This window comes from Salvelinus sp. IW2-2015, linkage group LG4q.1:29, assembly GCF_002910315.2.
Source record: "Salvelinus sp. IW2-2015 linkage group LG4q.1:29, ASM291031v2, whole genome shotgun sequence".
Classification (NCBI taxonomy): domain Eukaryota; kingdom Metazoa; phylum Chordata; class Actinopteri; order Salmoniformes; family Salmonidae; genus Salvelinus; species Salvelinus sp. IW2-2015.
Genome location: NC_036842.1, coordinates 49,018,340 through 49,043,262, shown reverse-complemented (window position 1 = coordinate 49,043,262; position 24,923 = coordinate 49,018,340). Strand labels below are relative to the sequence as shown.

The 24,923-nt window shown below is 42.6% G+C and overlaps 1 protein-coding gene across 1 annotated transcript in view; it reads right to left on the bottom strand.

Annotated features, from left to right (window-relative positions):
- The window catches only part of itga11b (integrin, alpha 11b), a 94,848-nt gene extending 70,177 nt beyond the window's left edge, over window positions 1–24,671 (bottom strand). Inside the window, exons 1-2 of the mRNA XM_023984896.2 lie at window positions 24,573–24,671; window positions 565–676 (exon numbers count right to left, since the gene is read on the bottom strand). Of these exons, the coding sequence (XP_023840664.1) occupies window positions 565–676; window positions 24,573–24,621 (161 nt within the window). The 5' untranslated portion in view covers window positions 24,622–24,671. The remainder of the gene's footprint in view (window positions 1–564; window positions 677–24,572) is intronic.
- Between the last annotated feature and the right edge of the window lie 252 nt (window positions 24,672–24,923).

Below are 24,923 nucleotides of genomic sequence, written 5' to 3'. Positions count from 1 at the left end.
CTCTAATGTAGTCTACTCTACTGAATGAAGCTGTACTGGACTGAATTAAACTACTGTACTTTTCTCTTCTGAATTAAACTTTACTGTATTGTACCGTACTCCACTGTACTCAAATGTACTCTACTGAATAAAACTCTGTCCTGTACCATACTATACTGTACTCCACTGTGCTGAACTGAACTATGCCGTACTGTGCTGAAGATTTGGTCTGGTCCGGACCGACCACATTTTTTCTTGTTTTGGGCGGACCTCAAAATGCGTATTTTAAACATCAGGAAAACACGTATTTTCACCTTTCATTCAGAACCTAAAATGAACTTAACTTCAACGCCTGGAAAATACATCTTGTAGACATCCTTTCAACTTCATTTTGCTTGCTGGGAAGAGTAATAACGTTGTCGAAAGCCTTTCTGAAATGCTTTCCGACCTTGTCCAAAGCTTTGGGTGAGATGAAATCAACGTTTTCTTTTCATTTTACAGTGATTGGAAGACTGAGTGGGGAGGAAGTGATAGTGATTTTGAGTGGAAATGTGAGAGAGAGAAACTAGAAAGAGTGTGTCTTACCACTTCTGTCCTCCTGCCTCATGCTGCTGCACTGTGTACCCGAACTGGGCCTCTTTGGAGCCTTCAATGATCTTGTACTTCTTTGTGTCAAAATTGAAGCAGTGCCGAAGGCCTAGGAACACACACAAAACATTGTATAAGCATTTAAAAGATGAAGTACACTGAATGAATGTAATTGCACCACTATTGCGTTGCATCTCACACTCAACGGGCTTACCAACCACTTGCACAGTGAGAGGAGCAAACTTACCAGTAACACTTTACAATAAGTTGCTCCTATTAATATGTAACTACCCAGTAATAACTGTAGTAATAATAGTAGTTACATAGATGTTACTAAGTAATTACATGGTAATAAGGTTGTGTAGCTATGAAGTATTACACATTTGGAACACGAAATGTGTAATTACACATTCACTTGCTGAAGGTTAGTCCACATGTGTAACTACTGATGTTATGAAAAATGTTCTTGTTCCACTACGTAACTAATGTTTTGTAATTACACGCATGAAATCAAAAAGAAGTAACAAAGACAAATGGAAACAAATTTGTGTTGATTTGGTACTCAAGCGTCAATACATTACCCATCTCCCAACACTGTCAACCAAGAGTCAAGACTAAACCAATTCACCTTGGTGGTGTGCAGACTGGTTTAATATTATTCTTAATTATTTCGCACAAACCAGAAAAAAATGCCACAATATGTCTGTGAAAATATATTTTCACAGTATTATGAAAGAATTATGGTTTATTTGGTAGCATTTCGCAGTGTGGCTGATTTTACTAATTGCATTAGTACTGTACAAAGTTAGAGGTGCGATATTTGATAGATTCCCCCGCTCCCCCTACCTCGGGCTTCCAGTGGGGAGACCTGAGGTCAACCTACCCCGGCTCCCCTCCCCATCTCGTACTTCTGAGTGGGAGACCTTCCCAGGCAGTAGCCTGCCTAGCTTACAAACTAGAATCAGGGCGCCTACTCCGACATAGTTAATTGACCCACAGTCCTACACCGTGACATGATATCATTGATGTGACGTGCAAATGAGCGATAGAAAACTGATCGCGGCAATGTCACCATTCCAAAAAATGTTGGTGCGTTGCTCCGTGCCGCGCCCGGCAAGATGCCGCCCCGGGCGGCTGCCCATATCGCCTATACTTAAATTCGCCACTGACTCCAACCAAAATCTGACCTTGTTACACATAACTACAAGGTCCCACTACTATCGAATCCACATATAATACCAGGATTGATAAATAGGCTAGGAGCTTATTTTCAATTAGTTTATTTCTATATTATGACCTGGCTCAAAAGCTATGGAGTTTTTAAAAATGTTACCTTTATGTAACTAGGCAAGTCAGTTAAGAAGAAATTCTTATTTTCAATGGCAGCCTAGGACAGTGGTCGCTCAGGGGGAGAACGACAGACTTTTTACCATGTCGGGGGGTTACCATGTTGGGGATTTGATCTTGCAACCTTTCAGGTCCTAGTCCAACACTCTAACCACTAGGCTACTTGCCAGATAAACTTACATAGGATATACTTGTAATTATCATGTACCTACCCAGTAGTAGGAAACTTAATGTAAAGTGAAACCCAGTTGGGTATAACCTTTATAATTACTATGTAGTTTAAATGTAACAACCTTTGCAGACAATAGGCTAACCAGGCAAACATTAGGTATAACCCATTTAGTTACATTGTGCTTACAATGTAGCAAATCTTTAACAAGCAACTTACTTGTAATTACAATGTTGGTACAAGGGATATACTGTCACGTTCCTGACCTYTTGTTCCTTTTTCTTTTATTTATTTAGTTGGTCAGGGCGTGAGTTGGGGTGGGTTGTCTTTGTGTGTTTTTGTATTGTCTAGGGTGTTGTATGGTTTAGGGGGTTAAGTAGAGTAGATGGGTTAGTGTTTAGTATAGATGTCTAGGAAAGTCTATGGTTGCCTGAATTGGTTCTCAATCAGAGACAGCTGGTTATTGTTGTCTCTGATTGGGAGCCATATTTAAGGCAGCCATGGGCTTTAGCTGTTTTGTGGGTAATTGTCTATGTGTAGTGTTTGTGTCAGCACTATCTGTATTATTAGCTTCACGGTCGWCAGTTTTGTTATTTTGTTAGTTCGTGATTAGTTGTTCGTTTGTTTTTTCTCTCTTCTTAAAATAAAGAAGATGTATTTTGCACACGCTGCGCCTTGGTCCTCTCTCTCACAGCAAGACGATCGTGACATATACATATATTTACAATGTACTTGCCCAGGAGAAGCAACTTAATGTAAAGTGAAGTGACATTTTTAATGACTTTGTAGTTACAATGTAACAACCTTTGCAGACAGTAGGCTAACCAGGAGAAATAAGGAGACAAAATAAAATCCTTCAGTTTGACTTTTCTTTAATGGATTTGACAAAGATTCATATTCAAACTAGGGCTGTCAAACGATTAAAATAATTAAAGAGTTAATGGCTTTAGTTAATCACGATTTAAGAATTTGTTCAAATTTGGCCCTAGATTTTAAAAAAAATCGGTTTAAAAAGCAGTGTACTGAGTTATAGCAATATTATGTTTTGATTGTCAGGGGGAAAAACACAAAATAATCTGTATCGGAATGTTTTTAATGGCATCTTCACCATAAACAACACAAAAGTCACTAACATACAGCTATTATGTTCTTGAAGTTGAACACGCGCGTGCATAAACACACAGACATACACAAGTACTGTTAAATCTTCAGGCATTCTAAATTAGTGTTCTCCCAATTTATGATTGGAGGGTTGACTATAGGAAAAATAAGTGGCTCTATGGATACAAAGAACAAAGAGCTTTAAACTTGTCCAACAATGTTCTGAATTCCACAGAAGACAATAACAGATCAGCCAGGTCTGAGTTTATGTCAAATATAATATCGCTGTTAGATCTAGCCTAGGCTACTTATCCATGTACTTCAACATTAACTAGTCACAAGCTGCTACTACTACAATTGGGATCATTTGCTTAAATCTTTTGACCCGAGAAGTACAACAAAAACAGTAGTTGGCTAAATGCAATGATTTTAATCATGTTCTGATTAAAATTGTTGTGGGAAGTTAGTTGAATCAAGAGGCATTCAGCCATGGTACTGTAGACATTCTTCTGGTTAGCTAGCTAACGTTAGCATAACTAGCTACTTCTGTACAAATTATGTTTTTGAGGTCAACAGTTTAAGACAATGCGTCACTGTTTGAAAATAAACAAATTCATGCAGAGCCGCAGAAAAACGTGAGGCGAGACAGCATTTGCCCCCGTACTTTTCGATCTTTCAAAGCAGCCACACTGAACGGGTTTACCAGACATATTCATAAGTTATTGTCATAGAAAAACTCGAAACATGTTTTGCAACGTTAAAAAAGCAGGCCTCTGTTATTGGAAAAGTTGACATAGTATTTCACCCAATCTCAGCCCGTTTGCCTTTGTTTTGTCTAGTGGCATTTCACGGTGGATTCCCTTGTCAGTCACAGTGGTCTCCCAGCTACAGTCTACAGACCCTCATCAACCACGCCTCTCAACAACTACGTGTGGTTGCACCAGCACATCTTTGTTTGATTCTGCACGTGGTTTCTTTATTCACTCATCCTCCTCTCCTGCCTACCTGGTTGCTTGCCTCACAAGAGAGCGAACACACATTTTAATGGAAACAAAGTATGTGTCAGTAAAAGAAAGCAATTGAATAAAAGCAGTTTAGTCGTCCTCTAAAACTAGGTAGATTAATAAACGCTGTAAAGAGGTCAATGGAACACTGACTGGGGGGATAGACGAAGGATGCCTGATCAAATCACATTTTATTTGTCACATGCTCCGAATACAACAGATCTTACAGTGAAATGCTTACTTACAAGCCCTTAACCAACAATGCAGTAAAGAAAATACCAACAAAAAAGAGAACAAAAAAGTAAGAGAGAAGAAAAACAAATAGTTAAAGAGCAGCAGTAAATAACAATAGAGGGCTACATACCGGTGTACCAGTTCAGAGTCAAAGTGTCAATGTGCGGGGGCATCGGTGTCGAGGTAGTTGAGGTAATTATGTACATGCAGGGGGGTTATTAAAGGGATGAGAGTAGAAGCCTCTTGGACCTAGATTTAGCGCTCCAGTACCGCTTGCTGTGCGGTAGCAGAGAGAACAGTCTATGACTAGGGTGGCTGGAGTCTTTGACAATTTTTAGGGCCTTCCTCTGACACCGCCTGGTATAGAAGTCTTGGATGGCAGGAAGCTTGGCCCCGGTGATGTACTGTGCCGTACGCACTACCCTCTGTAGTATCGGATGCAGAGCAGTTGCCAGACCAGGCAGTGATGCAACCCGTCAGGATGCTCTCGATGGTGCAGCTGTAAAACCTTTTCAGGATCTTAGGACCAATGCCAAATCTTTTCAGTCTCCTGAGGGGGAATAGGTTTTGTCGTGCCCTCTTCACGACTGTCTTGGTGACACGTCGATGAGAATGGGGTTGTGCTCAGTCCTCCTTTTCCTGTAATCCACAATCATCTCCTTTGTTTTGATCACGTTGAGGGAGAGGTTGTTGTCCTTGCACCACACGGTCAGGTCTCTGACCTCCTCCCTATAGGCTGTCTCGTCGTTGTCGGTGATCAGGCCTACCACTGTTTTGTCATCAGCAACTTAATGATGGTTTTGGAGTCGTACAGTCATGAGTGAACAGGGAGTACAGGAGGGGACTGAGCACACATCCCTGAGGGGCCCCCGTGTTGAGGATCAGCGTGGCGGATGTGTTGTTACCCACCCTTACCACCTGGGGGTGGCCCGTCAGGAAGTCTAGGATCCAGTTGCAGAGGGAGGTGTTTAGTCCCAGGGTCCTTAGCTTAGTGATGAGCTTTGAGGGCACTATGGTGTTGAACGCTGAGCTGTAGTCAATGAATAGCATTCTCACATAGCTGTTCCTATTGTCCAGGTGGGAAAGGGCAGTGTGGAGTGCAATAGAGATTGCGTCATATGTGGATCTGTTGGTGCAGTATGCAAATTGGAGTGGGTCTAGGGTTTCTGGGATAATGGTGTTGATGTGAGCCATGACCAGCCTTTCATGGCTACAGACGTGAGTGCTACGGGTCGGTAGTCATTTATGCAGGTTACCTTCGTGTTCTTGGGCACAGGGACTTTGATGGTCTGCTTGAAACATGTTGGTATTACAGACAGAGAGAGGTTGAAAATGTCAGTGAAGACACTTGCCAGTTGGTCAGTGCATGCTCGGAGTGCACGTCCTGGTAATCTATCTGGCCCATCGGCCTTGTGAATGTTTACCTGTTTAAAGGTCTTACTCACATAGGCTGCTGAGAGCGTGATCACACAGTCGTCCGGAACAGCTGATGCTCTCATGCATGTTTCAGTGTTACTTGCCTCGAATGCAGCATAGAAGTTATTTAGTTTTATCTGGTAGGCTTGTGTCACTGGGCAGCTATTGGCTGTGCTTCCTTTTGTAGTCTGTAACAGTTTGCAAGCCCTGCCACATCTGACGAGCGTCGAAGCCGGTGTAGTACGATTTGATTTTAGTCCTGTATTGACGCTTTGCCTGTTTGATGGTTCGTTGGAGGGCATAGCGGGATTTCTTATAAGCGGCATTTCTTTCCCGCTCATTGAAAGCGGCAGCTCTACCCTTTAGCTCAGTGCGAATGTTGCCTGTAATCCATGGCTTCTGGTTGGGGTATGTACGTACGGTCAATTATTGATAAAGCCAGTGACTGAGGTGGTATACTCCTCAATGCCATCGGAAGAATCCCGGAACATATTCCAGCCTGTGCTAGTAAAACAGTCCTGTAGTTTAGCATCTGCTTCATCTGACCACTGTTTTATAGACCGAGTCACTGGTGCTTCCTGCTTCAATTGTTGCTTGTAAGCAGGAATCAGGAGGATAGAGTTATGGTCAGAATTGCCAAATGGAGGGCGAGGGAGAGCTGTGTACGCGATCTGTGTGTGGAGTAAAGGTGGTCTCGAGTTTTTTTCCCCTCTGGTTGCACATTTAACATGCATTTAACATGCATTTAACATCCCCTCTGGTTGCACATTTAACATTCGATAAAACTGATTTAAATTTCCCTGCATTAAAGTCTCCGGCCACTAGGAGCGCCGTCTCTGGATGAGCGTTTTCCTGTTTGCTTATGGCGGAATACAGCTCATTGAGTGCGGTTTTAGTGCCAACCTCGCTCTGTGGTGGTGTGTAGGGAGCTACGAAAAATACAGATGAAAACGCTCTAGGTAGATAGTGTGGTCTACAGCTTATCATGAGATACTCTACCTCAGACGAGCAAAACTTGGAGACTTCCTTAGATATCGTGCACCAGCTGTTCTTTACATAAATGCATAGGCCTCCGCCTGTGTCTTACCAGAGGCTGCTGTTCTGTCTTGCCGATAGAGTGTATAACCTGCCAGCTGTATGTTAATGTCGTCGTTCAGCCACGACTCGGTGAAACATAAGATATTACAGTTTTTAATGTCCCATTGGTTGGATATACGTGCTTTCAGTTCGTCCCATTTATTTTCCAGCGATTGAACGTTAGCTAGCAGAACGGAGGGCAAGGGCAGATTAGCCACTCGTCACGTGATCCTCTGAAGGCACCCTGATCTTTTGCCTCGAAATCTCAGTTTCCTTCTCCGGTGAATCACGGGGATCAGGGCCTGGTCGGGTGTCTGCAGTATATCCCTCGCGTCTGACTCATTGAAGATTAACTCCTCATCCAATTTGAGGTGAATAATCCCAGTTGTGATGTCCAGAAGCTCTTTTCGGTTATAAGAGACGGTAGCAGCAACATTATGTACAAAACAAGTTACGAACAATGCGAAAAAACAAACAAAATAGCATGACTGGTTGAGAGCCTATAAGATGGCAGCAATACCCTCCAGCGCCATCATTTAAAGGATCGATGCACATTCAACAAATATGATCTGACAAAATGGATATTCGTCAAAACCATCATGGTTGATGTATTGTAACAGTCCCAAAATGTGGTTACTAAAGTCTGATTTGGATATATTTGTCTGTTTTCGCATATTGTGAAATACACATATAAAAAATGGCCTAAATGTAGGCAAATTTTGCGGGGGGTAATGAGACAATTCAGGATCTTTACCCCACGGCACCTTTCCCCCACGTGTTTCCAAGGCATTTCCATTGTTTTTGATGAGTTCCATTGACCTCTTTACAGCATCTATGATCCAATCTTAGCTAGCTAACGAAACTGCTAACATTAGCTTTAGTAGCCTAGCTATAAAACTAGATAATTAACCTTAGCTAGCTAGGCTGATGTAATCATGCAGCTAACATTAATAATTTAGACTCACTAAATAAACGATCTGCTGCTACCCAAGGCCAAGGGATACTGAAGTTCCTGAAAAGGTTAGTCACCCAGTTTGTTAGTACAGTAATGTTGGCATATTATTTTATTTCCACTGCTGTTGATTATTCACAAATATTTGTGGCACAAACTTCTGTCTTTAAAGTAAAAATAATAAAAATATCCGCCACAGAGCAGTCTACACAGACAATATGAACACATTTGTCCAACCATAACAGATAGATGGCTAATGCATAAAGAGAGAATTGATGGATTCTAGCACCACCATAACTTTCACAAATACAGAGACAGGCAGTCATCATGGCATCAGGCTTTTTAGACTAGCTAGTGCATAGTGTCACCTACTGATATGAACTGGTAATGCAGATTTGTTAGCATAGAGCAGGGTTCCCCAGCTGGCCCGCAGGCCAGCGATTTTATTTGGCCCCTCAAGTTTTCTGAGCCAACATTTTTGGACATAAAAGACTGTAAAAAACAACAGCAAATCAGCTCCATGTGATTTTAACTTTGGAAATCTGTTCCAAAGTATTCCCACACATAATAAAGAGATATATGTGATCGTATACAAAATGTAAGAAAGGTTTAACATTATTATGTTTTAGTAAAATGTTATATCTGTTTGGGCTTCTTGTTGTCAGTTTTAAGTCTATCAATTTTGATGGGGGCGGCAGATAGCCTAGCGGTTAAGAGCGTTGCGCCAGTAACTGAAAAGTTGCTGATTTGAATCCCTGAGTCAACTAGGTGAAAATTCTGTCGAGGCACTTAATGCTAGTTGCTCTGGATAAGAGCATCTGCTAAATGACCAAAATGTAATTTTCAATGAAAATGTTGAAAGTAGTTGTTCTAATGATTGAATAAATGGATTTTACATGCAAAGTTCCTCTGCTCGGACATTGTTAATGCCTGCTAGATCTTACAACCCCTGGATAGGTTTTTTATGTACCAGCTGACCACATCATATGTTATAGCAATCTGTCATTTGATGACACAGTCGATGATGTGGCAGGCAACCATTGGTTGATGCATGCAACGTCTGAGCAGGGGAACACAACTTAAGACAACAGGATTTTAATATCCCATCACTCTTTGCAAACATCCCATGAGGTGGCACCACAGGTTCAGAAGTGGTGGGGCAAATTTCATGTGGCTTTTCTGGGGCCTGGAGTTTTTCCTGATCTCATGACCTGGTCAGGTAAAACTCTGGGCCCTATTCATAGGCTGTGATAAAATATGACTATAGTGCTATGACTATAGGGCTGAGGTTGTTCTTGTCGGGTCATATGGATTGGAAACACTCCTGGCCTAAGGTGGATCCAACCCTTCAAACTACCACAAACCTTGTTATTATTCATTCTGAATCTGATATCAAAAGAGCCAGAAACAACAACTTCAATGGAAAACATACTCTGTAGTTTAGTGAATTACTATAGCAGGGCTGAGTGTTACGCAAAGAATGGTTAATGTCTTTAAATATTAATTTCACTCTATACACACACAACGTTAAGCAGTGGAATTTGAAAAATAAAAAATACACGTTTCAATGGAGAAAATTATTTTAATTTTATGTCATAAAACCTATTATTTGTTCATCTGATTACAGTGATCTGCAATTATTTGTTCTGTAACCTTTATGTAATGCAGGGTTACATTTAACACTATACACAGTATAATTTGTAACAAGGCAGGATTACATTTAACTCTAAAGTATACACAGTAGACTTTGTAACAAAGTTGTTTTTATGTGTAATTCATAAAACCACTAACCTTGTGTTGTTGTCCTGGTTTCCATCTGGCTCCTCAGAGGTTGGTTCCCTGGTGCTCACTGTAGGAACTGATTGCCATATATATTCAATCATTAAAACAACTACTTTCAAGATTTTCATTAATAATAATATCCCTCTTTTCATGAAGTAGATTTGATTGAGTGTCACTCATTCTATTGCACTCTATTCTAACCAAACCTACAATACCCGTTCATATCAGTAGGTGTCACTATACACTAGCTAGTCCAAAAATACTGGTGCCATGATGACTGCCTGTCTCTGTATTTGTGATAGTTATGGTGATGCTAGAATCCATCATTTCGCTTTTTATGCATTAGCCATCCAATTGTTATGGTTGGACAAACGTGTTCATATTGTCTGTGTAAACTGCTCTGTGGTGGAATCTGTAGTTTTTTAAACTTTAAAGACAGTGAAATTTGTGCCACAACAGTGGAAATAAAGTAATATGCCAACATTACTGGACTAACTGGCTGACTAACCTTTTCAGGAACTTTAGTATCCCTTGGCTTTGGGTAGCAGAAGCAGATCGTTTCATCTTCTTTATCCTGTGCCAAACACATTTATTTGGTGAGTCTAAATTATTAACATTATTTGTTGGCTGCATGACTGCATAAACCTGGCTAGCTAATGTTAGATAGCTATCTAGCTAGGCCAGGATTTCAAAAAACTCGGTCCTGGGTCCTGGCGGCGCCACACCAGATTGAAAAGTACTGGGCCAAATGCTGTCTCGCCACCTTTTTTTCCGGCGGCTCTGCAACCACCGACTGTTTCCTCATTACTGTTTGTCTGAGATGGCAAATACAATGCAACTAAAAAGGGTTCAACCTAAACGTCTCCTGTCTTTTAATTTCTCCTGGTTAGCCTATTGCCTGCAAAGGTTGCTACATTGTCACTACATAGTAATTATAAAGTTTACACCCAACTACATTTCACTTTACATTAAGTTGCTTGCTCCTGGGTAGTTACATGATTATTACAAGTATATCCTATGTAACAATATTGTTCTTACATTACACTTGATTCGGTATAGCCTTGGAGCCAGGTCATAACATAGAAATAAACGAATTGAAAATGACTGGTAGTTAATGACAAGGGTGTGCCTTGTTACAATTGTTGTTACAAGGTCTCAGCCTATTTATCATCCCTGGTATTACATGTGGATTCGATGGTAGTGGCATCTTGTAGTACATGTAACATCTTGTATGTGATACTTTAGATTTGTGTATTTGTGACAGGATTAGACCTGACCTCTGGTAATCAGTGGACTCCCGATTAACATGTGGTAATGATCAGCCAAGAGGCACGCATACCCATAGTCATTAAAGAGAGTGGGAGAGAATACACTGGAGGAGAAAAACTCCTGTGAAAGTTGATCAAAGAACAGACCCTTCAGTGGAGAGATTGCCTCTCCTCTCCTCTCCTCTCCTCTCCTCTCCTCTCCTCTCCTTCTCCTCTCCTCTTCCTCCTCCTTCTCCTCTCCTACTCCTCTCCTCTCCTCTCCTCTCCTCTCCTCTCCTCTCCTCTCCTCTCCTCTCCTCTCTTCTCCTCTCTTTACTATGTTCTCTCTCAGCTCTTGACAAGCACACGCCACACATTGGGACAGGAGCAGCTCCCTCTGGTTTCAATTTAAATGTTTATCAGGAAAGGTTACTTGAAAGACAGAAACGGGAGGGAAACTGTTTCTTGATGTAGCAAAAACACTCCTAAAAAGGAGTATTAAAATGATGTCACATGGTCTTTTAAGTTTATTTTCTTCTGCAGGAAATGGTGAACAGTAGAAATAGATGTAGCAGATGAGAAGAACGTCCTCTTGGATAAAACAGAAAGGGGGTTAGGTTGATCTGACTTCCTTTAAATCCCCCTCTCCCTCTTCACTCCTTACGTGGATCTCCTTATTGCACTTGATTTTTCAAGTCCTCTAGCATTCTCGAACGAGAATACGATGTTGAGGACTGGTCCAGTGAGACTACTTGGACCAGAGTAATTGAGTGTTGTCCTGGCGATACTTGGAAATGTATATAAAACAGAATAGGTTCTTAACGAGAGCACAAAATAAAATCTACAAACGACAGTAATTGCTGAAAAGGCACGTGGCACTGAGCTGGGCAATGTTGTCAGCTTTTTGTCTGAATTTATAGAAGGAAAAAAACGATCACTCAGGGGAATGACAGAAATTGAGGGCTGTGGGGAACTCTTAAAGGAGGGAGAGAAAGAGAGGGAGGGAGGGAGAGAGAAATAGCTTTAAATGTCATCATACTTAAATCAGACACAGAGCTCCTTTTCCTCCTCTGTCAGGAACAACACAATAATATTAGCCTGTTACTCAAGAAAAATATATTTGACACATTCAGAACTCAGGGTTTTGTCCTGAATTCATCAAGCTTAGAGGAACATATCACATCATGATAACTGGCCCACCTTTTGGCCCTCTTTGCTTCACAGTGTGACAGCTGAGTATTTCAACAACTAAAATGGGAACGTGAAGATTTCTCGGAAGTGAGCCTTTAGCACAGAAATCAAAGTTTATTAGTTGCGTACACCAGTTACAACAGTTGTAAACGATGCAATGAAATGCTTACTTAAACTAAAGCTCCCTTAATAATGCAGTCCAAATACCAAGATCAATAATAATCAAAAATCAATCAAGAATAACAAGTCATTTAAATAAAGTAGTATGCAATAACAAGCAGAATAAATTAGTATGCAGAGGGACAGATCGGAAGTTTTCCTGCCCCTGGTAAGAATGGTTGGCAGCAGAGCTGCTGTAGCCGAGTCTAGCTAGGAACTATGTGAGCTATGAGTCCCTTAAAAGGAGAAGAGATACAGACATCTGCCCCCGATATACTATAGAGTGAGATTCCTTACTCTACCCACCCAGCTGTACAAATGACCAGTGTGTTTAAAAACACAGTGAGCTGTGAGATTGTCTTGCACGGGTGCCAACAAAGCAAGTTCTGATCAGTTTGGCTACCTGGGAAAATAAACATTGGGGAAAACAAGATGATTTGTAGTTAGTCCGTGCCCTGAGGTTGTATTGCTTTGTTAATGGCTGAGTGGAATTTGCTTCTGTTTGTGGAGGAACTGCATTTATCTGAGCTGTCTCAGGGACTTGGCACAGTGGGGAAACCTCAGTAAGATCCAGACCAGACCAGACATTGGACCTGAGAAAGTCTCAAAGTGATGGCTCGACTCCCACATAGCAAACGTTTCAATACAAGGCAGTTTTTCTACTTATTTTAACAGTCAGACACTTGGATGATCCTCTCTGGCTCTTAGAAGTGTTTATACTTTTAAAATAATTTTTCAGAGGCCATCTTTGAGATTGTCTGTCATTTTTCGTTCTTATAATTCCATACTTTTTTAGATGCTGCTTGGGTGCCACAATGTGACGCAATGATTTGAAGACATTTGAATGGTAGGTTTGCTTTGTAATAATACTTTTGTAATATAGAATATTATACAGCCCCAGGTGGAAGTAAATCATTGACTTTCAGTTGTATTTTCACAAGACACTTCCCACTTGGCAAAAACTGGTTGAATCAAAGTTGTGTCTACGTCATTTCAACCCTAAAAAAATCTATGAGATGACGTTCAATCAACTTGGAAATTAATAAATAATTGAGCCTAAATCCAATGACAAGGTGACATTTTTGGTGGATTACCTGTTGAACTCACGTTAGTTGACACCTCAACCATATGTGAATCAAAACTAGACGTTGAACTGACATCTGTGCCTAGTGGGTTGGGTTTAATGTCAAATAGTATATAAATGGTTGGCAGAGAGAGAGAGAAAGAATGATGAGGCATATTCTTAATATTCCTCTCAGTAATATTGGAAGACAGACAGTGATCCCACAATCCTGCCCACATAAATAAACCCAGTCTCATTCACATCCTGGCACACAGTGGAGCTAGGACACAGACAGACAACTACTGGCACAGCATCACTCACTGCAGCTTAACATTGACAACACAGACGTATGATAACCTCACCCCTTCCCACGTGTAATGGATGTGGTTCGGTGAACCACACTTGCGCGACGAGTAACCTTGCCTGACACCGGAAGAATTGTGTCGGTTCCCTGGATTAATGCCTAGGCTTTAGCTCAGCGGACTAACACAGTCTTGTTTAAACCCAGGGTTTGAATCCGGCTCGTCACAAGCAGGAGGAAAAGACAAGCACACACAAACTAATATGACCATACACTCATGTACCTCTCTAACCTGTCCTGCCACACCCTGATTAGTAGATCACGGACTGGTTATTATTACCTGCCAAGAGCATACAGAGGAGAGTAAGATATGGGCTGCCAATAAGTGTTGTCTGATCCATTTAGAAAGGCTGATCAATCCCCCTCTGAACTCACTCCTGCTATAATGCACCTACATGACTGAAGAATACACATGTTTTAGAAACCGTTTCCAATAGTTCAGTAATAAGCTATATACAGCTATGTATAATATATAAGCAACTGAAGTTTAAGCCCAGCTACTGTACTCCCTCTACTGGTAGGAATTTGATTTTCCTTGGTCTTTAGCACAACAGTGCCCATGATTCCAAACCCTGCTTTTACTGTGCTAAGGATGCCAGATATGGGTTGTCTATCTCAAATAAATATGAAGAATAAGTAACTTCACAGAAGGGGCATAGCATGATTCAGATGAAACAAACCCCCAGACTGAGTCTCTGTCAATAGAGCTCTGAAACCCATGTGCATTCTCAGGGTCAGTGACCACCAGCCTCCTTCTCCCCCAGTAGTGAACCCCACTCAGGAGATCAGGTCCCAATTTTTAAAAACTTTTTATCTGCATTAGAATGATCCGGATTCTGTTATCCTCTTTTTTACGATCCAGGATCGTCGATATGGCTGTTTGTCGGATGTCGGTATAGGTACAGAGTTTAGTCACAATTCAACGGATCAGACATGAGGCACAATGTGGCAGGTTCTAAAGGCAACTACGGACTACAAAAAGAACACCAGCCACGTCACGAACACCGACGTCTTGGTTCCAGACAAACTAAACACCTTCTTTGAACACTTTGAGGATAATACAGTGCCACTGACGTGCCACGCTACCAAGGTCTGTGGGCCCCCCCTCTCCTTCTCTGTGGCTGACGTCAATAAAACATTTAAACGCGTTAACCCTCGCAAGGCTGCTGGCCCAGACGGTATCCTTACACGCGTCCTCAGAGCATGCGCAGACCAGCTGGCTAGTGTGTTTACAGACATATTCAATCACTCCCAATTCCAGTCTGCTGTCCCCACATGCTTCAAGATGGCCACCATTGTTCCTGTACCCTAGAAGGCAAAGATAACTGAACTAAATGACTATCGCCCCGTAGCACTCACTTCTGTCATCATGAAGTGCTTTGAGAGACTAGGGTCAAGGATCATATCACCTCCACCTTACCTGCCACCCTAGACCCATTTCAGTTTGCATACCGCCCCAATAGGTTCACAGACGATGCAATCGCCATCACACTGCACACTGTCTTATCCCATCTGAACAAGGGGAATACCTATGAAAGAATGCTGTTCATTGACTACAGCTCAGCATTCAACACCATAGTACCCTCCAAGCTCATCATTAAGCTTGAGGCCCTGGGTCTGAACCCCGCCCTGTGCAAATGGGTCCTGCACTTTCTGATGGGCCGCCTCCAGGTGGTGAAGGTAGGAAACAACATCTCCTCTTCGCTGATCCTCAACACTGGGGCCCCACAAGGGTTCGTGCTCAGCCCCCTCCTGTACTCCCTGTTCACCCATGACTGCGTGGCCATGCACGCCTCCAACTCAATCATCAAGTTTGCAGACGACACAACAGTAGTGGGCTTGATTACCAACAACGACGAGACAGCAAACAGGGAGGAGGTGAGAGCACTTGGAGTGTGGTGTCAGGAAAACAACCTCTAACTCAACATCAACAAAACAAAGGAGATGATCGGGACTTCACGAAACAGCAGAGGGAGCACCCCCCTATCCACATCAACGGGACAGCAGTGGAGAAGGAGGAAATGTTTAAGTTCCTCGGTATACACATCACGGACAAACTGAAATGGTCCACCCACACAGACAGTGTGGTGAAGAAGGTGCAACAACGCCTCTTCAACCTCAGGAGGCAGAATAAATGTGTCTTGTCACCTGAAACCCTCACAAACTTTTACAGATGCACAATTGAGAGCATCCTGTCGGTGTGTACGGCAACTGCACCGCCCTCAAACGCAAGGCTCCCCAGATGGTGGTGCAGGCTGCACAATGAATCACCGGGGGCAAACTACCTGCTCTCCAGGACACCTACAGCACCCGATGTCACAGGAAGGCCAAAAAGATCATCAAGGACAACCATCCGAGCCACTGCCTGTTCACCCCGCTACCATCCAGAAGGCGAGGTCAGTACATGTGCATTAAAGCTGGGACCGAAAGACTGAAAAACAGCTTCTATCTCAAGGCCATCAGACTGTTAAACAGCCATCACTAACATTGAGTGGCTGCTGCCTACGTACAGACTTGAATCATTGGCCACTTTAATAAATGGATCACTAGTCACTTTAAATAATGCCACTTTAATAATCTTTACATAACTTACATTACTCATCTCATATGTATATACTGTATTTTAAACCATCTATTGCATCTTGCCTATGCCGCTCGGTCATCGTTCCTCCATATATTTATATGTACGTGTTCTTATTCCATCCGTTTAGATTTGTGTGTATTAGGTCATTGTTGGGGAATTGTTATTTTACTTGGTAGATATTACTGCACTGTCATAACCAGAAACACAAGCATTTCGCTACACTCGCATTAACATCTGCTAACCATGTGTATGTGACCAATAAAATGTGATTTGATTTGGAGAGAAAAAAATATTGGCTGCAGGATACAAAAAAAGGCAAGCTCTCTGATCCTTGCACTTCCCCAGAGAAAAGAGACAATTGCATTGCAGCTGTGCTTGTGTGGCAAAAAAGTTAAGAGAACTCTAGTCAATGGAAGATGGAATTAAAATTACAAAGTGAAAGTTAAATGAGAAGGAAAGGCTACAACGACCAAAAGCCAACCGGAAGGCTGCTATTTATAATCTGAAGGGAGTTGTTATTTGTAGGCTAACTGTAGGACGGTGAGAAGCGCAGTAGCATTATGGCTAGCCTTAATTAGCCAAGTTAGCTACACTATATATACAAAAGTATGTGGACACCCCGTCAAATTAGTGGATTCGTCAATTTCAGCCACACCCGTATAAAATCCAGCACACAGCCACGCAATCTCCATAGGTAAACATTGGCAGTAGAATGGCCTTACTGAAGAGCTCAGTGACTTTCAACGTGGCACAGTCATAGGATGCCACCTTTCCAACAAGTCAGTCTGTCAAATTTCTGCCCTGCTAGAGCTGCTCTTGTCAACTGTAAGTGCTGTTATTGTAAGGCGAAAACGCCTAGTAGTAACAACGTCTCAGCCGTGAAGTGGTAGGCCACACAAGGTCACAGAACGGGACCGACGAGTGCTGAAGTGCGTAGTAGAAATTGTCTGTCCTCGGTTGCAACACTCACTACCGAGTTCCAAACTGCCTCTGGAAGCAACGTCAACACAAGAACTGTTCGTTGGAAGCTTCATGAAATGGGTTTCCATGGCTGAGCAGCCTAATATTACCATGCGCAATGCCAAGCGTCGGTTGGAGTGGTATAAAGCTGCACTGCTTGGACTCCGGAGCAGTGGAAACATGTTCTCTGGAGTGATGAATCACGCTTCACCAGTCCGACGGACGAATCTTGGTTTGGAGGATGCTAGAAGAATGCTACCTGCCCCAATGCATAGTGCCAACTGTAAAGTTTGGTGGAGGAGGAATAATGGTCTGGGGCTGTTTTTCATGGTTCGGGCAAGGCCTCTTAGTTCCAGTGAAGGAAAATCTTAACGCTACAGCATACAATTACAATCTAGACAATTCTGTGCTTCCAACTTTGTGGCAACAGTTGGGGAAGGCCCTTCCTGTTTCAGCATGAAAATGCCCCCGTGCACAAAGCGAGGTCCATACAGAAATTGTTTATCGAGATTGGTGTGGAAGAACTTGACTGCCCTACTCAGAGCCCTGACCTCAACCACATTGAACACCTTTGGGATGAATTGGAATGCCAACTGCGAGCCAGGCCTAATCGGCCAACATTAGTGCCCGACTTCACTAATGCTCTTGTGGCTGAATTGAAGCAAGTCCCCGCAGCAATGTAAAGTGGAGGAATCAAAATGTTCAGTTTTGAAAAACGCAATGCTAACACAATCCTATACGATTGCCAAAATATGATCAGATAACTTTTGCAAAAGGAGACCAGCGTCTAAAGAATTCCTTTGTGCAGTCTGTCCATCTTCTGCCCGGATGGTGAGGACCATATCTCATCGCCTAACTGGAGTTGGTTTACCAGTTGTTGGAATGAGTGGTTTTAGGGCACCCCTGTCTCCGAGAACACATGCAGGAAAATCTATCCTGAATGGGAGGAAAGGAACATTATTCTGGACGAAGCAGTGCTGACACCTTTTGGAGTGTCTTTCAAATAAAATCACATTTTATTTGACAAATGCGCCGAATACAACAACTGTAGACCTTACGGTGAAATGCTTACTTGCAAGCCCCTAACCCACAATGCAGTTCAAGAAACAGAGTTCAGAAAATATTTACTAAATTAACTAAAGTAAAACATATTATAAAAAGTAACAACAATAAAATTACATAAAAATAACGAGGCTATATACATGGGGTACTGGGACCCGAGTCAATGTGCGGGGGTACAGGTTAGTCGAGGTAATTTCTACATGTAGGTACGGGTAAAGTGACTATGCATAGATAACAAACAGCGAGGAGCAGCAGTGTAAAAACAAAGGGGGGGAGGGTCAATGTAAATAGTCTGCGTTGCTATTTGATTAGCTGTTCAGCAGTCTTATAGCTTGGGGGTAGAAGCTGTTAAGGAGCCTTTTGGACCTAGAATTGGTGCTACGGTACTGCTTGCTGTCCGGTAGCAGAGAGAACAGTCTATGTCTTGGGTGACTGGAGGTAATTTTTTTACCCCTTTTTCTCCCCAATTTCGTGGTATCCAATTGGTAGTTACAGTCTTGTCTCATCACTGCAACTCCGGACTCGGGAGAGGTGAATGTCGAGAGCGGTGCGTCCTCCGAAACACAACACAACCCAGCCAAACCGCACTGCTTCTTGGCACAATGTCCGCTTAACCCACACCAATGTGTCGGAGGAAACACTGTACACCTGGCGACCGTGTCAGAGTGCACTGCGCCCGGCCCGCCACAGGAGTCGCTAGTGCGCGATGGGACAAGGACATCCTTGCCGGCCAAACCCTCCCCTAACCCGGACGACGCTGGGCCAATTGTGCGCCGCCCAATGGGTCTCCCGGTCGCGGCCGGCTGTGACAGAGCCTGGACTCAAATCCAGAATCTGTAGTGGCGCATCTAGCACTGTGATGCAGTGCCTTAGACCACTGCGCCACTCGGGAAGCCTGGTGAGTCTTTGACATTTTTTGGGGCCTTCCTCTGACACCGTCTAGTATACAGGTCCTGGATGGCAGGAAGCTTGGCCCCAGTGATGTATTGGGCGGTGCCTGACATCTGATTTACACCAAAATGGTTGAAATGACTAAATTAGTGCAAGGGTAGGCAACAACACGTCTACACTCTGTAGCGCCTTACGGTCGTATCCCGAGCAGTCATACCAGGCGGTGATGCAACCGGTCAGGATGCTCTTGATAGTGCTGCTGTAGAACTTTTTGAGAATCTGGGGACCCATGCAAAATCTTTTCAGTCTCCTGAGGGGGAAAAGCTGTTGTCGTGCCCGCTTCACGACTGTCTTGGTGTGTTTGGACCATGATAGTTTGTTGGTGATGTTGACACCAAGAAAACTTGAAGCTCTGAACCCGCTCCACTACAGCCCTGTTGATGTTAATGGGGGCCTGTTCGGCCCTCCTTTTCCTGTAATCAACAATCATCTCTTTTGTCTTGCTCACATTGAGGGAGAGGTTGTTGTCCTGGCACCCCGCTGCCAGATCTCTGACATCCTCCCTATAAGCTGTCACATCGTTGTCGGTGATCAAACCTACCACTGTTGTGTCATCAGCAAACGTAATGATGGTGTTGGAGTCGTGCTTGGCGACGCAGTCATGTGTGAACATGGAGTACAGGAGGGGATTAAGCACGCACCCCTGAGGGGCCCCGGTGTTGAGGAACAGCGTGGCAGATGTGTTGTTGCCTACCCTTGCACTAATTTAGTAATTTCAACCATTTTGGTGTAAATCAGATGTCAGGCATCAACCTTAGCCTCCTTCAACACAGTAGAACCTGCATGAGACTAAATAAAAATCGACTCAATGTATTACTGACAAATATAAACTGGGTGGTTCGAGCCCTGAATGCTGATTGGCTGACAGCCTTGGTATATCCGACCACGGGTATGACAAAATATTCATTTTTACTAATTACCCTTTGTTGCGTTACAGCCTTATTCTAAAATGTTTTTAAAAAAATGATCCTCAGAAATCTACACACCATACCCCATAATGACAAAGTGAAAACAGGTTTTTAGACAGTTAAAAATAGAAACAGAAATACCTTATTTAGATAAGTATTCAGACCCTTTGCTATGAGACTTGAAATTGAGCTCAGGTGTATTCAGTTTCCATTGATCATCCTTGAGATGTTTCTACAACTTGATTGGAGTCCACCTGTGGTAAATGCAACTGATATGACATGATTTGGAAAGGCACACCTGTCTATATAAGGTCCCACAGTTGACAGTGCATGTCAGAGCAAAAACCAAGCTAGGAGGTCAAAGGAATTGTCCGTAGTGCTCCAAGACAGGATTTTGTCAAGGCACAGATCTGGGGAAGGGTACTAAAAAAATGTCTGCAGCATTGAAGATCCCCAAAAACACAGTGCCTGACATCATTCTTAAATGGAAGATGTTTGGAACCACCAAGACTCTTCCTAGAGCTGGACGCCCGGCCGAACTGAGCAATCGGGGGAGAAGGGCCTTTGGTCAGGGAGGTGACCAAGAACCTGATTGTCACTCTGACAGAGCTCTAGGGTTTATTTTTGGAGATGGGAGAACCTTCCAGAAGGACAGCCATCTCTGTAGCACTCCACCAATCAGGCCTTTATGATGGAGTAGCTAGAAGAAAGCCACACCTGAGTAAAAGCCAAATGACAGCCCACTTGGAGATTGCCAAAAGGAACCTAAAGACTCTTAGACCATGAGAAACAAGGAACTCCGGTCTGATGAAAACAAGATTGAACCCTGGAGGCCTGAATGCCAAGCATCACATCTGGAGGCATCCCTACGGTGAAGCATGGTGGTGGCAGCATCATGCTGTGGGGATGTTTTTCAGAGGCAGGGACTGGGAGACTTGTCAGGATTGAGGGAAAGATGAACGGAGCAAAGTACAGAGAGATTCTTGATGAAAACCTGCTACAGAGCACTCAGGACCCCAGACTGTGGCTTAGATTTAGCTTTCAACAGGACAATGACCCTAAGCACACACCCAAGACAGGGGTGGCTTCGGGACAAAACTCTGAATGTCCTTGAGTGGCCCAGCCAGAGCCCGGACTTGAACCCGATCAAACATCTCTGGAGAGACCTGAAAATAGCTGTGCAGCAACGCTCCCCATCCAACCTGACAGAGCTTGAGAGGATCTGTAGAAAAGAATAGGAGAAACTCCTCAAATAAAGGTGTGCCAAGCCTCATACCCAAGAAGACTCAATGCTGTAATCGCTGCCAAATTAGCTTGAACACATTACTGAGTAAAGGGTCTGAATACTTATGTAAATGTGATATTTCAGTTTTTATTTGTAATAAATTCTCAAAAATGTAAAAAAAAAAAAAAACTGTTTTTGCTTTGTTATTATGGGGTATTGTGTGTATATTGATGAGAGAAAAAAATAATGTAATCAATTTTAGAACAAGGCTGTAACGTACCAAAATGTGGAAAAAGTCAAAGGGTCTGAATACTTTTCGAAGGCACTATATGTTGGTAAATTAGCTTAAAGCTTGTTTAAAGAAATTGTGAAAGAGATTGGTATGTTTTTTCACTATATAATCACGGCATGGGGTTGTTCAATTACATTATGTATTTCTTTCAAATCTATCACTTGATGTTGTACTTTTTTTGCTAAATGCTATATAGCTGCCTCACTCTTAGAGAAATAAGTTGTATTGCTACAGTCAAATGTAACAATTACCTGCATTTTTATAAAGAAATCTACAAATAATAAAAAAAATTACATCAATATATATATTTTTTTAACATAATTCTATACAGTAATATGAGATGTATGTAAACATGTATATTTTACATTTTAGTCATTTAGCAAATGCTTTTATCCAGAGACATGAGTAAGTGAATTAATCTTAACCCCTGTAGGTCTAAGCCATTAGATTGCTAAATCTACTAAGCTAAGATATGGAATTGTTTTGAAGATGCACTCTCAAATTTTTTCAAAAATTCAGCCTGTAGTTTAGAAAGTTGTGGTCACGAGCCAAAAGTGATCCCGTTTTTTGGATTACTATGTCATCCAATTGTGTACTACATCATCCATTTCATAATATATGTTAGGTTCTACAATTTTTTTTAAATAAATAGCCATTTGAATATGTAACGAATCCAATTCGTTACAAATTTGTTGTGCTTAAGATCCTGGAGTGCATCTTTAAGATGGATCATTTAGCCTATGATTTAGAGTTTTAGGACCCCTGTAGGCATAAAAAATATAATTAAAAACCTGATTTGATGAAATATGGATTTTGGCCTTTACTGCTATAGCCCATAGAAACCTGTTAAATAACAGATTTGTAGATAAGGAATAACGTTTTGAAGAGTGTCCTATGTCTGAAAGATATAAGAAAATGTAAAAGCACTTTTTACCGCTATGCACATTATGACATTTTTACAGCCTAGTACTGGGTTACCTTCAGATGACCCCCCCTGACAGTTGTGTGCGTCGTTGAGCAAAACAACCAGCACTGTGTTGCTGAGAGTCTCCCCTTTCGATATTGGTGATCCGCTTTCGAAATTATACCTTTGTAGCTCCAAAGGTTCGGTCTGGACAGTCGGTTTTGTGAGAAGACCTCTTCGTAAGTAGGGCATCCGTGACAGAGCGTTCCGATGACTGACGTAAAACTGGTGGATGTCATAGAGCAAAATAAAAAGACACTGTCATGTTCGTGAGAGTCTCATCTTTCTTCTACTTCTAGGTTTATTGGCAGACTACATCCGATAATTGCCGCCATCTACTATACTGGATTGTTTGATCAATCACGATTTTATGTTGGTATATCAACCTGCATATACTACAATACCCATCCCTATCCCACTACCCATAAGATCCATATTAGTCACTCTTCGGCCCACAGGCCTGAGAGGGCAACACTTCTTCCAACATTTCCTGTAGATCCTCTGCAGATATTTCCCAGAAAACGTTCAGCCGTTACACAACAATGCACATTTTCTGTGATCTGTGTTCTACTTGGCTAGCACAATTCACCACCATCGTGATGAAGGCCAAGAATCAGGATTTTTCAACACGCGGTTTCTGGGGTCCACATGCTGAAATGGGAACATTCACTGTTGCCGTTGGCCCTTCTCTACCCTCAACCCTTCTCACTGCCTCTGCATACGTAACACCCTGTCCTACTCTGACTTTAGCCATCTCTATCTGGTTCACTTTTACCAGACGAGTCTCATATTGACGATTTTCTTGTCCAGATCCTCTCGTGCAGAAAACCACTGCTTTCACAAGCCCCATGTTATGGAATAAACACAAGCTTTATATCAGTGGAAAGAGGGTATTGAGGAAGAAGCGATAAGTCTTTAACATTTGTACATTTTATGTGGACACCAAGAAGAGTAGATGCTACAACCTAATGGGGATCCTAATAAACTTAACGAATCATGGGGACATATTCAATATTCAAAATGACGTCACTGTGTGTGACGTGCGTGTGCGTCCAAGGTGAGACAATCACATACCATAGTCAAATATACAGGATCCGAACATCTGAGAACAGTCATATTTTACACACACATGAAGGGACCCATAAGCAATCATAAGCAATCAAAAAACATAAATGTTTTGGAAATGTAAAGGCTCATTTATGACTGAAATGTAGCCTGGGTTGAGCTGCAGTTGAGCTACAGCACCGACTGATCCCGAATCAGGCTAATGGCCAGATCTTTACAATGAGTGGAAACTCTGAGAGCTGCACTGAGAGCAGATAGCATCATTCCTCCTTGCATCATCCCCGAGGGAGGCTTAAAGAGGAGGCCGACAGACAGAGGGTCTCAGAAGAGCAATAGTTCTGACAAGGTATGAGGCCATGCCAGATTCGTGCATCATGCTGTTGGCTCATCTCACACACTCTGTGCCTCTAGAGACGAGGAACAGGTGGACACACCTCCTCACACGCTCTTCTTTATTTGCCTCTATCTGTACCAGTCGTTAACTTTCCAAATGGATACCTGGCCTAAAAGCAATAGCACAAAATAATGAGAAACTCATGCCAACTCTGCTCGTCTGTCTAACAAAAGGAATGACCTGACTTAAACTGGTCCAGAGACATTCATCTCACCTTCGCTCACTGAGATACAAAAACACATTGCACACACACACCTCTTCCACATGGTCCTCTCTCTTATCCTGACTCCAGAGGTCACACACACTCTTACAAACATGCTCAAACTCTTACAGTCCCAATTAAATTACATACGAACTCTCTCACTTTTGTTGTCATTCTGTAACTTTCATTCTGTAACTTTCCATCGATCCCTTATTTGCACCTTTCACTCACTCACACACACTCACCCACACACAGTCACTCACACTCACACTCACTCACACACTCACACACTCACCTGGCAGGAGGGCACAGGTCCACAGCAGCAGGCTGCAGTAGTATTCCATTTGTGTGAAAGAGTGTGTATGTTTGGGGGGCTGATCCCGTGCTCTCGTTTCAAGGCTTCTGCTCTTATTGACTCCACTGCTATTCCACAGCCTCACTATATCTGAGGGAAGTAGGAGGGGGCTGGCTCTGTTTGACTGAGGCACAGCTGAGAGGTGTACATACAGTGCATATACAGTCAGGACTTGATGCTTCCTCACCAATCAATGTGGACTTTTTTACATGCATGCACGAACGCACACACCCACACACACACATTCACTCTCAGATACATACAGACTCATTCACACTCTTACTGTATACA